Raw genomic sequence first — 13,731 nt, 5'->3', positions numbered from 1 at the left:
CGCGCAGCCGCCGGTCCCCGCCGCCTCGCGCCTCGCTCTGCGCATCCTCCAGCCGGCGCGACGCCTACTTACCCTTCTTCTTAGCGTTCTTGTCTCTCTGCTCCGACTGTCTCCTAGCGGCTTCCCTTCCTCCCGCCGTTTTTCTAGCCTCCCAGTCCTCTGCCTCCCTCCACGAGTTTCCCCCCACACACAGATTTGGCCCTTCTGGCCCCTTGCTTCTGTGTCGTCCGCGGACCTGCAGCATGGCATCCCCAGAAAGCTCGCTGGCATCACCAATCCCAGGCCTCACTGAATCAGGATATGCATTTTACCAACATCCCCAGGAGACCTCAGTGCACATCCAAATTTAAGAAGTGCTCCCTGGAGGGTGTACCTGGGACACACCTTGCCAGAATTGCTGCCTCCCCCATTATTTTGTTCCAGCACTTTTTGTTTTATGTAAAGCTATACCCATTATTTCTTGGGGTCATCACAGTAGTAAGTTGAAATTGCAGGATCCCCACTCTCCAGAGAGGTAAACTGAGATGCTTAGAGCCAGAGTGCAAACTAGAACCCAGCTCTTGGGCTAGATTCAGTCCTTTCTCCCGGACTTTTGAACTGTGTCATCAGCAGAGACTACTGGTGCCCTTGCATAACCTAAACTCCTTCAAAACTAGGCAGCTGGTTTACCCTGTTTCCCTGCAGCAGGCCGCACAGACCTTGGCAGGACCACACCATGCCTGATTACCGCCCCGAATTCACTTTCTCAAACACATTCCTGCTGCTTGCAATTCACTGTCGCTTGTTGACTCAGCCATTTATCCACACCACGCACTTAGAAGATGCTAGGTCCTGGAGTTCTTTTGATGATTTTGGAGTGATAACTGCTAAACTGTTTTCTGTTAGAAAACATGGACAATTCCTTTGACGCTGACATTGCAGAGCCAGTATTTTAGCCTGCTTTTTCTATTTCTTTTTATTTAATTGCATAAACAAAGAAAATTATTACGGAGGCAGAAGAGCAAAGAGGTTCCAAAAATGGCCCAGACTCTGTGGAGTGACTTGAGTAACCTCTGTGAAGGCAAGGAAGGTTCGGTAAGATGACGGAGAGTGAGGCTCAATAGGGTTTGACACCATAGATGGCGTGAACGAATATGCGTAAGATTATGAAATACAAATATTCAAAAAGACATTAGTCGTCTCAATCCCTTTTGAACCCCGGGAGATGGGAGATGGGGTTGAAACAGGAAAAAGTGCTATGTGACCCAGAGGTCAGGTGTTTGCCTTTGTGTACCAGGTGACACCGATGGTGAATTGTCCAGCTGAAGTTTAAACATGTTTAGCCTGGCAGGTGAATCAGATGTAATTCATGAAAAGCTTGGGCCTCACTAGGTTTCCCCATACACCAGTTCTTACAAGAAGTAGACCAATTTATTGTTTGAAAAAAGATGAACTGTAATTGCTGAAGAAAATCAAAACAAAGAGATTTCTTCCCCCCCAAAATAACTTTGCAATGCGTAACATTTTAAAATATAAAAAAGCCAATCAAAAAATCTAACATGTAGGGCGCCTGGGTGGCTCGGTTGGTTAAGCGACTGCCTTCGGCTCAGGTCATGATCCTGGAGTCCCGGGATGGAGTCCCACATCGGGCTCCCTGCTCAGCAGGGAGTCTGCTTCTCCCTCTGACCCTCTTCCCTCTCGTGCTCTCTGTCTCTCATTCTCTCCCTCTCAAATAAAAAAATAAAATCTTTAAAAAAAAATCTAACATGTAATTCTTTAAAAAGAAAAAAAGAAAAACTCATTCTTAAAAATTGCCGTTCCTTTCTTTTCTTTTTGTTCCTGTTCACCAGGAAAGATAATGGTAAGTTATAAATGGACCAACATTTAGCAAAAATCAATCAATCAATAAAGCAAGCATTAGGCTTCTGATTTCAATACGGAGTCTCTGGTTTTAGAATCTAAGCTGTTATCTTTCACTTTCTTTTTTTATTCCCTTCATTTTAATTACAACAATTAAGAGTGATGGTGCCAGATAGAAGGCCAGTGGAAACCAGATCATTCTTGCAGTAAACTGGCCTGATAAAACCATGTGGGCTTTTTTTTTTTTTTTTTGTAAGGGATGTTGGGGGGTGGTGTTGGAGGTGGGTTTGCAACCACAGCCTAAAATGAGGCTTGCAGGTAACCTGTAGATTTCAACTATTCAGAACCTGGGGTTCATGGACTCAAAGGGGACCACAGATGGGCTTCAGGGGTGGTGTGAAGACCTTATAAAAGTGCTGGAACATGTGATGAATGGGTTTTTTTCTAGGGAGAGTCCCCATAGCTGTCATCAGTCACTCAACTCAGTCTGCATGCCTCGTGAGGGCCTTGGAAACTACTCTGCTTCTCAAGTCCCTGCTGACTTGGCTCTTCCTTTCACGAGGTTCTCTCACATTCACTTAAATTACCTTTTGGGATTTTATCTTGTGTTTTTTTCTTTTTAGATTTTTTTAAAAGTAATCTCTACATCCAACATGGGGCTTGAACTCACAATCCCAAGATCAAGAGTCGCATGCTCCACCAACTAAGCCAGCCAGGTGCCCCTCTTTTTGTTTTCTTGTAAGAGTTGAGCCCTGGAGGGAGACCTGTTCCCACTCTCAGCACATATTCCCCTCTGTTATATCCCAGGTTTTGCAGAGACCCTCTGCTCCACAGTGATGTGAATTCACTGAGCAGCCAATCAATACTGTGGTTTTCTCCATAGTGCACATTTTCTGGGGAAGCACTTTTCCTGAACATTCAGAGACTGCTGGCTGAACAAGAGCCGGCTATTCAAACAAGAACCTGGAGATGCACCTGAGTTTAATTTCATTTTCATTTTTTAAAGAAAGACAGCACTTTTATTCTCTCTTCTCATCAAAACCATTTTTCTAAGATAACTTTTTTTCTGTTATAAAAACTCCCCCAAATCAGTGCTATATTACAGTATCTAACCAGTAACAGACATACCCATTCTTCTGACTGCCTGGTATATGTGATTTCTTTCTTTTTTTTACTTTTGGTTGCCATATGACCCCGCTATATTCCAATCTGTTATATACCCAAGAGAGTTGAAAACATATTCATACAGAAACTTGTACATGAATATTTATATTATTCATAATAGCCAAAAAGTGAAAGTAACCCAAATGTCTTATCAACTGATGAACAGATAAACAAAATGTAGTATAGCCATACATTGGTGTGTATTTTTCACCCATTAAAGGAATGAAGTATTGATACATGCTACAACATGGAGGAGCCTTGAAAACACTGTGGTAAGTGAAATAAGCCAGTCACCACGGACCACATATTGTATGATTCCATTTATATGAAATGTCCAGAATAGGCCAATCCATAGACAGAAATCCAGAGACAGAAAGTAAATCAGTGGTTGCTAGGAGGCAGGGAGAGGGGAGAAGTTGTAGTGACTGTAGATAGGGAGTTTCTTTTTCTAACGATGGAGATGTTCTGGAATTAGAGAGTGGTAATGTTTGCATACCAGTGGGAACATACAAAAAAACCCTACCAAACTGCACACTTTAAAATGGCTGAAATGGTGAATTTCAAGTTTTGAAAAAAACTGAGGTGGTGAAAGAAAGATAAAGATCTCAATATTCCTGTGATAGCTTGGGAATACAAAATTTGGGGTGCATTCAGATGAGATCTTCTGAATGCTCTAGGATCTAGTTTCTAAATTCTTCAAACATAAGGATCTTCTGGGCAGTCTGCAACCCACAAACTCTGTGAATTGCGGGACTCCCAGGCCCCCTGTAATACCCCCCTCATGCCCACCAGGAGTCTGTGGTCCACAGTTCGGAGCCCTTGTTCTGGCACAATTATGTCAATAAGCGGACCCCCCCAACTCTGCCCCAGACATAAGGTATGTGTTGTGTGACCGTACAGTGCTGTTGTTCTGTGTTAAGTATATGAAAAAGGTAAACCAATTCTATCGATTTATTTTTGTCCCTATGAATCCACCCAACACGAAGTCATCTCCTCAGCTCACCATGTCAGGCACCCGTCATACATTTAAGGAGGCAAATAACCAGGACAACGGCTGAAACAATGGAATCCTCTTGATTTTACTGGTTAGAGCTGAGCTGCCAAAGGTCCTGGGTTTTCATATACAGTAACAGCCAACTTATTGGGATCAGACTTCCAGTGACATCAACTTCTGAACATCTCTGAACCCAGGGGGATGTGGGGAAAAAAGCAGGAGGCTTAGAGCCTCCTGAAAACAGCGTCCCAAAAGCCCATGCACCCCTCCTCAGAAGCAAAGCATACCTGACACATAGGTCATACTTGGTTCCCTGGCTTCTCCAAGAAAACTTCCATTCTGCCCTGGAGGTTTCCATCAGAGAGCAGGAGGTGAAGAGCAAAAGACTCAGAAAGCAGGTTAGGAGGAGGGTGCTGGATTGGCAAGAGGTTACAACCCCAGACACAGAGAGCTCCCCCATCTTGTACAGAAACACATTTTGGATCATGTGCACGAGATAAAGAACAGGTAAAACTATTTTAAAAGTATAGCCAGGGGCCATATAGTATGGGAGTAAAAAGTCCCAAACACCACAAATGCCCCAGATGGCTTCACCAATAGAGCAGAAAGCAGTAAAATTCATCGGTGAGAACAGCACAATAGTCTGTGAAAGGCAAAGCCAAGCCCTATGTATTTTGATAGCTCCTGATGACATCACCGCACCACACTAAGGTAACAAAAGGGGCTGATGTTTTTAATGATGACCATGACTCATCAAGAAAAGGTTAAATACTCTCCAGTATACTGTTTACTAAGGCAGGGAAGTGCATAACGCATTTTAGAAAGATTTCCCTCAAAAAATATTAAAATTTTAAAGATTCAGCACTTAAAGGGTTAATCCTCCGTTATCTGAATATTTGCCTACATACCTCATTTTACAACAATGCTAGTAAATGAGAGGCATTACATTTTTTTTATAATCATTAGTATCAAATTATTGGCACCATTCAGTTTTAAGGATAGGGACAGGAGAGCAAAGTATACAATACAACATAAAAATACAGTTCTGATACAAATATACGAGATCAATTCCACTTAACAAGTGGTCATAAGAAATGGATGGACATTCTACGTACAAGGAAATACAGCTAGTAAATCATCACATGGAAAAGTGCTCAGCCTTGCTAGCAATTAATGAAATAAAACAACCTTTCAAGAACAACTATACACACCTATTAAACTAGCAAAAATAAATTAAAATGGCAAAACCCAATACTGGCAGAACTACTGGTAAGTAGAAATGCTTATACATTGCTGGTGGCATCATAAATTGTAGAGGGATTCAAGCATTCAGAGGGAAGAGGGGAATTGAACTAATAACCTGTAAGGTCCTTCCAACCCAGAGACTGGATCTTTCTAGAAAGCAATCTGGCAATATGAAACAAGAGCTATAAAATATTTCATGCTCTTTGACCTTGTAATCCCTCTTTGGAGATATTCCCAAGGGAAGAATCCAAAGGAAGGAGAACTTTTTTTACAAAGACATTCATAGCAGCACTATTTATAAGAGTGAAAAATTGGATATAACTCAAATACCTAATAATAGGGAGAAGTGAGGTTAACCATGTTACATGGATATACAGACATTTAAACTGGTGAGAGCAGAATCTGTACTGGAAAGGGAAGATATGGGTGAGGTGGAGAAGTACAACCAAAGAGTATATACACACTGGTCACAGCTATGAAAAAATGTGTGCATATTCACTGAGAGTTCGGGTAACGGTTCAGAGGGCTAGTCTGTGCTGAGGGCGTGCCTTTATTCCTGCAAAGTTGTTTAAGTGCATAATAAAAATTTAAAAACACATTTCTTGAAACTATATAAAAAGAGAACAAAGTGTCATCTGGTCAAGGTTCTATCAACAGGACAAGAATTAATCAACTTTAGAAATAATTTTCCTTTATGGAACACCCAAATGAATCTTGATATTGAATCATTTTATCCTCGTAAGGATTTTTAGACAATTTAAGCTATAATTTCCTACTTTGGGTTCAGTGAAAAATTCTGTTTATCCCAAATAATATCATATCCAATGAATCCACAATTTAAATTGTATTTCAGATTTCGCCAAAGTACTTAGTAATCCTGGTGATCGCAACTTTCTTGTGTTACTTCATCGATTCACGTCTGAATAAAAATGAGTGTTAAGGACTTTATAAGATCTGTATAATTACCAGTGTCAATGAAAAAACCAGCAGTAAAGAATTATTCTCTCATTAAAAATGACTCTTTAACAAACAGTTGAAGCTTGGTGCAAGTTTCAATCATACAAAATCATGGTTGAGACTGATAGCAAAGGATTCCGTGCCATGTTAACCCCTGTGGTTATTAATATAGACACACAGGTAGTACTAAAAAGGGAATCCCATTTCCCCATCTTTCTTCTCCTAGGCTTCCCAAATCCCATCCCAACTATACTGAGTAGCAGAAAAACTCTAATACTCAGGAGACAGAAAATAACTTCTCCCATAAAAGTCAAGCCAGAAGTTGGCTTCAACCAACCACGGAGACCTGGGTGAACAGAGCACACATCTGTGTGTTGTGCTGGAGTGAGCACACAAAGCCCGAAGAAAGAAAACGGACAGAAGGCACCATGCCGTCCTCCAGGCAACAAAGGGAGAATTTCACAGTTCGGTCATCAACAGTCTTTTCATCATTTTCTCTCTCTCCAGTTCCTGCCGGAGCGTCTCTGCACTGAAGAAAAGTAGGTGACAAAATAATGAGATTCCACTAAAAAAATGACAAGAACGGTGTCATTCCCCCCACCCGCCACCCCAGGTCTTCTTTTCTGACCTTGGTTCTCAACTTTCCCTTTCAGGCTCCTTAAGGACCCCCGACATTTGCTAGCGTTACAATGACCTGAAATTGGCTACCTACTGGGTCCCCCCACCAGACTGAGAGTTCCTCAGGGCACTGCTCCCCAGAGAACTGACCATATACGTCATTCATCTCTGAAGCCCCAGAGCCAAGCATAGGGACTGGTACATAGCTATGTCTCAGTAAAGGTCTTCTGAATGAGCAGGAAGATGTCCAGGGGTTAGATTTCTTTCAATCATGCTTTAAATTGGTTTCAAATGCACTTTCTCCCAGAGTCCTCTCTTCCCCATATTTTGTTTTATTTTTTAAAAAGATTTTACTTATTTATTTGAGAGAGAGAGCACAAGCAGGGGGCGGGGGGCAGCAGAGGGAGAGGGAGAAGCAGACTCCCACCTGAGCAGGGAGCCCAATGCAGGGCTCAATCCCAGGACCCTGGATCACGACCTGAGCCAAAGGCAGACGCTTAACCGCTTAACCGACTGAGCCACCTAGGAGCTCCTCCCCCACATTTTAATAAACAAATTGCATGAAATAAAATCGGCTGCTTTGAGGGGTTGCCTCTGACTTCTTGGCCCTCAGGCCCCGTTGCCTAACTATGGGATCTGTCTCCATTGTTTATGGACATGCACGTGCATGCACTCACATGCACACACACGTGCACATGTGCGTGCACACACACACACACACACAGAAGTATACATCTAAAGCACAATTCAAGTTTTTAAATAATCTCATACAGGATAGAAATCAGTTTCTACTGTGACCAATAAGTAAAATCTGTGCCCAACCTCCAACTTCATGGGGCTCTTGCCCTGTCATTCATCCCACTCTGGCTACACTAGCCCTCTTACTCCTCCTTAACCATTCCCAGCATGCTCCATCTCAGAGGTCTTAGCACTGGCTGTTCCTGAGTATACTCTTTCCCCAAATACCTGCAGCCTGCTCCCTCCCCACCTCAGGTCTCTGCTTACAAGCCACCTCAATGAGGCCATCTCAGCATGCCCTATGCCCTTCTTGGTTTCATTTTGTTCCCTAGCTTGTCACCATCTCTCTCTCTCTCTCCCTCATTCTCTCTCCCTTCTCTTTCACACACACAAACACACACACACATTTATTTAACGTCTGTCTCCTCTCCCCCAACACTAAATTGTAAACTCCATAAAGGCAGGATTTCTGTTTTATTTACTGTACATCCCTAGGGCCTAGAATACTCTCCAGGCTTTGTAGACACTTCAGTAAATATGTACAGAATAAATGAATGAAAGAATAAATAAGAAGCATACAGATGTCAGAGACACAATGAAACCAGAGCCTGTGCCAGTTTTCCCTGTCACCGAGTTCCCTGCCAGGACCTGCTGACCTCACTCACCTGGCTGCCAGAGAAACAGGTTTCCGAGTGGTGTAGATGGTCTGCACTGTGGAGATGGTCTCTGTCAAAGGCCGCAGGGTCACTGCTGGAATCAGTGGGGAAGACTGGCCAGGACAGCACGGCAATTTACTGTCTCTAAAGTCCGCCTGGAGAGGAAACAGAAAAGAGGAAATCAATCTCAATTTGGGTTCCATTTTCACACTGTCAGGGACTCCTTAAGCCTTACCATACAGTTCCTGTTATTTTTTAATAATAGCTAAAATCAATTACCACTTATTAAATGATTTTATTTTGTGCCAGGCACTATGCTAAGCACTTGACATATATTACCTCTTGACAATCCTTAAGGTAGAAGTCATATTTCATCATGTTCAACACCATCCATTGTAAGATCCACCGTTTTTGCATGTGCCACAAAGAAAAATGTGGCCGTTCAAACTTTGTCACACCCACTCATGTAATGAATGTTCTGATTGCAGAGATTTATTATTTTTTTAATTTTTTAAAAAGATTTTATTTATTTATTTGACAGAGAGAGAGAGTGAGCACAAGTAGGCAAAGTGGCAGGCAGAGGGAGAGAGAGAAGCAGGCTCCCCGCTGAGCAAGGAGTCTGATGTTCAGCTCGATCCCAGGACCCTGGGATCATGACCTGAGCCGAAGGCAGATGCTTAACCGACTGAGCCACCCAGACGCCCCTGATTTCAGAGATTGAAAAGGTGAAAAAAACTGCATATCTTAGAGCTGATTTTATGAAAAAGAAAAGTAGGGCTCAGAGAGGTTAAGTAATTTTGCCAAGGTCACACAGTAGGTGTTAAGAACCAGTATTTAGGACCAGGATTAGCTGACCCCATACTTGGCATTTTTCACCACTATCTCAGTGCTTCCCGAAGTATGGTCCCCAGGTCCGTATTATCTTGAAACTTGGTAAAATTGCTGCCCTCGAGCCACTCTTGCCCAGTTCTTAAAGGTCCCAGTGTGGTTTCTGACATTGGCTTCCTGCTCCATCTTGGCCCCCAGCTTTTCAGGAAGGGCTTCCCTGGGTGTCTCACAGCACCCCCAAGGCTGGGCAGGAGGCCAGAGGGCCTGCCACGGGCTAGCTGAGGGAAGTGGAACCGGAGCTTCCAGCTGGGGAGCCGTGCCGAGGGAAATTGCAGGGGCAGGATGAATGCAGGGGAGTAGCATTTAACAGCCTGGCCCATCCCCTGTGTCTCTACCTTCTAAGGTCTCTTCCAAGGCAGGTGCTAGAAGCAGCTCATGACCTTAGAAATGCATTATCCTAGGAACCTGCTTTGTGCCTCTGCCTGGACTGCTGGTGGGACACCTTCCTACCTCTGTTCAACCTCTGAAAGCTGCACCAGCCACTGCTCGCTCCCTCTCTGTCCGTGCGGCTAAAGCCGCCTCAGGTAGTGACCATCATCCAGCTCACAAGATCGCACTTTTGGTTACCCCTAGGCCCCCCACAGCCCACCTCACAGATCCTCCAGACTGGTCAGGAAGCCTCTGGAAGGAGCCTCGGGGATCACTCAGTTCTAGGAATTACAAACTCTGATCCCTAGGAGGAGGAGGACAGGGTGAGGGGAAAGAGGAGGTGACCCCAGACTCCACATTTCTGCTCCCTGCGGCCACTCAAACAGTGAGTTCTGCAGAAGCCTTCACTGAAAGGAAAGACTTGCAGCTGCAAGAAGCCTGAACATCATCGAACTCGCCCATTTTGCAGATGAGGAAACAACAGCATTTAAATGTTTAATATTTAGACATTTTGCAGAGCTTCAGTCGGCTGCCCCGGTACACAAAGGGAGGTGGGGACATGAAGCGAGTTGTCATGACTCCCTGCTCTCATTAATTACACCCCCCTGCCTCTCTAGCCTTGAGAAACAACCACCATACTTGACACTTCTGGGACATTCTGTGGTTGGTCAAGTTTTGCCAACTTTTTTTTTTTTAAAGATTTTTATTTATTTATTTGACAGAGAGAGACACAGATCAGTCAGAGCCAAGAGCCAAGAGCGGCAAGCAGGGGGAGTGGGAGAAGGAGAAGCAGGCCTCCCGCCGAGCAGGGAGCCCAATGTGGGGCTCGATCCCAGGACCCTGGGATCGTGACCTGAGCTGAAGGCAGACACTTAACGACTGAGCCACCCAAGCGCCCCAAGTTCTGCCAACTTCTTGATCCCTTTTGATCCTTGCCTTAACCGGATACAAGGAGGATATTCATGTTACTATTTCCACTCAAATAAGAGGAGACTGGTGCCAGGACTGGCGAAGTGACTACCTAAGGTCACACCATCATCAAGATATACATCCAACCCCAAAGAATTGGAGACAGGAACTCAAACAAATACATGTACACACACGTTCACGGCAGCATTATTCGCAATAGCCAAAGACCCACCCAAAGACCCACCAGTGAACGAACGAATCAACAGCCAAAGGCCCACCCAAAGACCCACCAGTGAACGAACGAATCAACAAACTGGGGTATACATATGCAATTCAATATTATTCCACATAAAAAGAATGAAGTACTGATATATCCTACCATGTACAAGAGCCTCAAAAACATGATACTCAGTGAAAGAAGCCAGGCACAAAAGGTCATATATTCTATGATTCCACTTATCTGAAATATCCACACTAGGGAAATCCACAGAGACAGAAGGCAGATTTGTGGGTGCCAGGGGCTGGAGCGGGGTGGCGGGGGATAAGGAGTGAGTGCCTAATGGGAACGAGCTTTCCTTTGTGGGTGATAAAAATGTTTTGGACCTACACATCGTAGTTGCGTGACTCTACATGTACTGTCACTTTAGAGCGATTCATTTTATCTCTCATGATGCTCACCTCAATAAAATAAAGTCACGAAAAGATGCAGGCCCCAAACCCTACCTCCTTCCCAACCTCACACAGTTCATGTGATTAAAAAAAGCTGCTGAGGCACCGGCGTGGCTCAGTCAGATGAGCGTCTGACTCCTGATATCGACTTAGGTCATGATCTCAGGGTCCTGGGGTCGAGTTCTGTGTCGGGCACCAAGTTCAGGGGAGAGTCTGCTTGAGATTCTGCCTCTCCCTCCACCTCTAGCTCTCACTGTCTCTCAAAATAAGCAAATCTTTTTTAAAAGATTTTCTTTATTTATTTGAGAGAGAGAGCGCGCACATAAGCGGGTGTGGGAGAGAAGAGGGAGAGGGAGAAGCCCGCTCTCTGCTGAGCCAGGAGCCCGATGCAGGACTCGATCCCAGGACCCTGGGATCATGACCTGAGCCGAAGGCAGATGCCTAATGACTGAGCCACCCAGGCGCCCCGTGGGAACAACATTTTAAAATACAGACCTGTTTTCTGAATCTACTTACGGTGAACTGTGGCCCTGAATTGAAAGCATCAGGAAATGGGGTCACTGGATCAACCGGGAATGTTTTTATCTTCAAAAAAGAGAAAGACAAGAGGGTTACTTTCAGAATAGAAAACAAACGTTTGAGATCTTTGGCAGTGCGCTTCTAAACACCGAACTGAAGGGTTCAGGGGAACAGGCGCAGAGCCCTCATTGTCTGTATAGGGATACTTGCAGAAGGTCCCTGAGGCCTCTTGGCCAGTTGTCATACCTGTGCCAATCCTCGTGCCGTAGGGCTGGGACCCTGCAGGGATGACCAGCGGCAGTCCCGTGTTTGTAGGGCACCCCATGCTTACCTGGCCCTGGAACTCCTTTCCCTGGAGGCTGTGTGGGCCTCCTAGGCATGCTGGGCCCTATGCATGGCCTGATCCACACGAGGCCATGATCAGGGTGTGTAATGAGGCAGGCCAGAGCTGCCTGGGTGGCCACTGCTGGCTTCCCCACGGCTGGGGGGCATGGACTAGATGCTGCTGACAGCCCACATCCTGGGACACAGTCTATGACGGTGGACAGAGTACCAGGAAGCTCGCACTAATTCGGCCAGAAAGCGTTTCCTGTCTATACCCTTTAGTTGTTGGACTCCCTGTAAGTTGTGGGCCACGGAGGTAAACCTTGGGCAAGCCCCTGTAAGCATGTGAGAATCCTGCCACCGTGGCCTTGGGGATACAAGGCACTGTGATCAGAAGTGCCCAGTGCTGGGGGTGGCTGCAGTACAGGGCCGGTCTGAAGCAGGGCGGGGGGTGAATGGCCCGATCAGATCTTGGGGGGGTTGCCGAAAGGAGCCTCTGCTTGCATTCCTTTCTCTTTGGTCATTTTGTCTTTGGCCCCCGGAGGCCTTGGGGAATGTGGAGTACGCTTATGTCTTTATACCAGCCTGGAGGACTGCCAGCAGGCCCAGGGGCCTAAGGACTCTGGTACTGGTTTTGCCTGCCTCCTCCCTAGCCCCCGCCCCCGCCAGGGCGTGGAAACTGCCCGCCGGCCTGCCGGGGAATGCATGCTCTGCCACCAGAGGGCGGCAGCCTGGATACGGAGGCCACCGCTGCCCGGGGTCGCAGCTCCTGTCTCTCCCAGGGGCTTATCTGTGGACCCTGGGGTAGTTATTTGATGCTCTTGAGTCACTCCCATGAGGGTTAAAGTAGGCGTGAGCAAAAGCACATCAGAACAGACCCAGATCCGCTGAGGCTTTTCTGAATGGATGGGGTAGTTCTCAACCAATCTGAGAATGACCGTGTCTCTGCAATGTGCACGGAGATGCCCAGTCCACGCCTGCTCCCCTTCCCCAAACTCTCTTTGGCCTCTTTAAACATCTCAGAATTCCCAGAATGGGCCCCCAACTGCCTAAAGACTCAGGTGCCAGCTCAGATGGCTGAGCCTGGGAGCAGTGCCTGGCACAGAGCGAGAGGACCCAGGGGAAGCCCACGGTGTCTTCTCCCGTGGCCTGGTGGTTCAGCATGGGTGCCGACACCAAGAGCAAAGTGAAAAGTCACATTCAGAGAAGACTCTCAGACCACCGTGAAGTAAAAGGGAAAAGAGGTTTATTATTGCTATTAAAGAAATGTGAACAGTGGCAGCTTCCACAAATGATCCTGTATCTTCTCTAAATAAGACAAAAGTCTCTCCCAACAGTTACACTCCGTGCTGCTCGGCTGTGGCAAAGCATATTCACTCTTCCGCTGTTGCTGTCCCCTGGTATAACCACTTTAGAGAGGGAGCAAAGCGAAACTCACAATATTGAACCCAGCAGGATCTAGCCTAAGAAAATAAAATACCTGCCACCAAAGCTAACTGTGTCCCCTCGAATAGTGACACACTGGGAACCAAGCACGCGTCCTGCCGGAAGAATGTGTTAGGTAAATGGGAGACCACGCACTGGATGGGAGGTAAACAGTCATACGCAATGCGGTCACAAGAACAAGAGAGAAACAATCCAACACTCAGTGAAAAGGGAAAAACAGGAGACAATATGGATACTATGGTTTCACTTCGTGAAATTACGAATGAGTACAAATAAGTTAGAAGGAAACATGCAAAAATGAAAAAATACTGTGCTACGTTGGGCTTATGGGTGATATCTTTTCAGGCTGTTATGCAACACACATCCTGTTATCTTGAAACATAGCAGGAAAAGACA

At 45.6% G+C, this 13,731-nt stretch overlaps 1 protein-coding gene across 1 annotated transcript in view; it reads right to left on the bottom strand.

The window, feature by feature from the left end:
• Positions 1-4,755: 4,755 nt before the first annotated feature.
• Positions 4,756-13,731, bottom strand: part of EPB41L4B (erythrocyte membrane protein band 4.1 like 4B) — a 124,164-nt gene continuing 115,188 nt past the window's right edge. Inside the window, 3 exon segments of the mRNA XM_035723673.1 lie at positions 4,756-6,728; positions 8,221-8,366; positions 11,563-11,631. Of these exon segments, the coding sequence (XP_035579566.1) occupies positions 6,659-6,728; positions 8,221-8,366; positions 11,563-11,631 (285 nt within the window). The 3' untranslated portion in view covers positions 4,756-6,658.

The sequence above is a fragment of the Zalophus californianus genome, chromosome 13 (assembly GCF_009762305.2).
Source record: "Zalophus californianus isolate mZalCal1 chromosome 13, mZalCal1.pri.v2, whole genome shotgun sequence".
In the NCBI taxonomy this organism is placed as follows: Eukaryota; Metazoa; Chordata; class Mammalia; order Carnivora; family Otariidae; genus Zalophus; species Zalophus californianus.
Note: the sequence above shows the minus strand (reverse complement) of the source record. Positions and strands in the feature narration are given on the sequence as shown.